Consider the following 2,329-nt stretch of genomic DNA (forward strand, 5'->3'; position numbering starts at 1 on the left):
CTCTTTCCCTGGTGTGAGACACAGTCCCTCAAAGTCCCTGGAGTGGTGTGGTCACTGGGAAGCTGGATGAGTGCCCTAAGGGGGCAGAGTTGCCATAATATCCACTGATGTGGAGGCAAATCTTCTGTGTATGTGTTTGTGTGTGTGTGTCTGTAATATATATATACAAGAGAAACTTGGAAAGATGAAGAGAGGTTATATGTTCAGTTAATTCTCTGAAATCTAATCTTTTAAGTTTTAAAGCAACCAAGTAACAGTATCTCAGGCAGCATTCTAGAATTTAGAAGTGTAATGTAAAGGATTATGATGTATGGGAAATCCAAGTTGGAAGGTACCTGAAGTATGGATGAAATCAGTTTGCAGCTACTGAAAGTAGGAAGGAACATGTAAGTTGTTTATTAAAAACAAGAAGAACCAAAGTAACAGGCTTGGAGAAATGAAGTTAAGAGGATTAGATGTAGCTCCTGAATAGAAGTGAAAAACCAACGTCATTTCACTAAAATGGCTTCGCAACAGCCTTTCACTGCAGATGACTTCGGTATCTACTATGTCCTGTGAGCCTCTGTCTGCTACAGTTTTCTAGATAAGTTTAGCTGGGCTGGGGTGGGGTGGGGGGAAGCCATGCTTAAAGGGGTCATGAGGTACATGCTGAATTTTGAATGGATTCCTCAGGGTTGACCCATTGGAGGTCTCCCAAAGGGAAGGGATGGGAAGATGTTATTTAATATCTAGCCAATAGTTATTCCTAAAGAGTGACAGCCCAGGGCCTCCTGTGACATTGGTAAATAAAAGGGGAAATGTCCCTCCGTGTAAAAGAGAGCACTTTGCAAACTGACAGAATTGTAAGTAGAGGTACTGACATGAGGTAGCTGTCTCCTGGAGTCCCAACTTTAGATACTACGTGGAAAGAAAACCCAAAAGGATGAAGATACTGGGCTGCCTGGTACAGTAGCCAAATTACAAAAGGAAGCTCTGTGTGGAAAGAAGAGGACCCTCTCCTCTCTGCAGGTCTGGTTGATCCACATGGACACATGAATTCCGTAGCTACTGTTAAGGACATCCTGGATCAGTCATTTCTTTCAAGAAATTTTTTTAGGTTACCACTAACTATGTAATCTGTGCCTCGTTCCTTGCGTTGTTTAATCCTCACAATCCAACAATCCTATAAGGCAGGTAACACTATTCCTATTTTATAGATGAGAAACAGATATGAGTCCCAGATCATGTAGCTGGTAAGTGACCATCAAAATTTAAACTAAATGCTCTTTCTCTCCCCCTCTCTATGTATGTGTGTGTGTGTTTATATATGTATGTATTATATATACATATATAACATACACATATATGTATGTGCTCTTAATATATGTATATATTCTCTTAATATGTGTATATATTATGCTCTCAAATGTATATATGGCATATATATGTATATACACACACATATATACTCCTAATATTTGATATATAAATCCAAATAACTCTTGACAGACAGATGATGGGTAGGTAGGTAGATAGATAGATAGATATCCCTTCTCTCTATGTGCCACTGCACATGCCTTAGTATATTACCATGGGCAAATGACGAAACCATTTATTTACACATGATATCTCACCTGTAAAACAGGATTTAAAAATAACTGTACCTACCCCGTAGAATTGTTGAAAGAATTAAATGGGAAAGTTCATGTTAAGTACTTAACATAGTGTCAGGCCAATACAAGATAGCTATTGTTATTAACTACTATCTATTATTATTATTACTGGTAATAATAATTAAATTATTTGCCCAGCAAAAAAGGAAATACTTTGGTATTTAAGAGGAAGTCTGCATTTTAGCAAAGCAATTCTAGGTCTCTGAAAGGCCAATTTTTTCTGTCCTCTTGCTTTGGTTTAAGGAAGAAACTTTATCTCTGCTTATTTGGCCACAGGCACTGTTCAAAGAGTCCCAAACAAAGTAATGCAATTTTAGACTCCAAGTCCGAATACTTCTGTCTTTGATAGGGAATGTATTTGGTGGAAGTCTTATGAAGGACTCTTCTTTGTGTCATTAGGTTGAGACGGCCTTATTTCATTTGTACGTATTTTGTTTCCTCAAAATGATGTTCTTTCTTTCCATGTGGCACCAACACAGCACAGAGTGCACAGATCACTATGACCCCTTTCCAGTTAATGAGGCTGATGAGAACCAGCCCCATTTCCAGGGCGTGACTGGTCTGCAGAACCTGGGCAACACATGCTACATGAATGCCATCTTACAGTGTCTCTGCAGCATCTCACCGCTGGTGGAATACTTTCTCTCTGGAAAGTACATTACCGCTCTTCAAAAGTA

General features: G+C 38.9%; 1 protein-coding gene across 1 annotated transcript in view; it reads left to right on the forward strand.

Moving 5' to 3' along the window:
- Positions 1-315: 315 nt before the first annotated feature.
- Positions 316-2,329, forward strand: part of USP50 (ubiquitin specific peptidase 50) — a 30,686-nt gene continuing 28,672 nt past the window's right edge. The window contains exons 1-2 of the mRNA XM_007455526.1: positions 316-554; positions 2,132-2,326. Coding sequence (XP_007455588.1) covers positions 502-554; positions 2,132-2,326 — 248 coding nt within the window. The 5' untranslated portion in view covers positions 316-501. The remainder of the gene's footprint in view (positions 555-2,131; positions 2,327-2,329) is intronic.

The sequence above is a fragment of the Lipotes vexillifer genome, unplaced genomic scaffold (assembly GCF_000442215.2).
Source record: "Lipotes vexillifer unplaced genomic scaffold, Lipotes_vexillifer_v1.1 scaffold24, whole genome shotgun sequence".
NCBI lineage: Eukaryota > Metazoa > Chordata > Mammalia > Artiodactyla > Lipotidae > Lipotes > Lipotes vexillifer.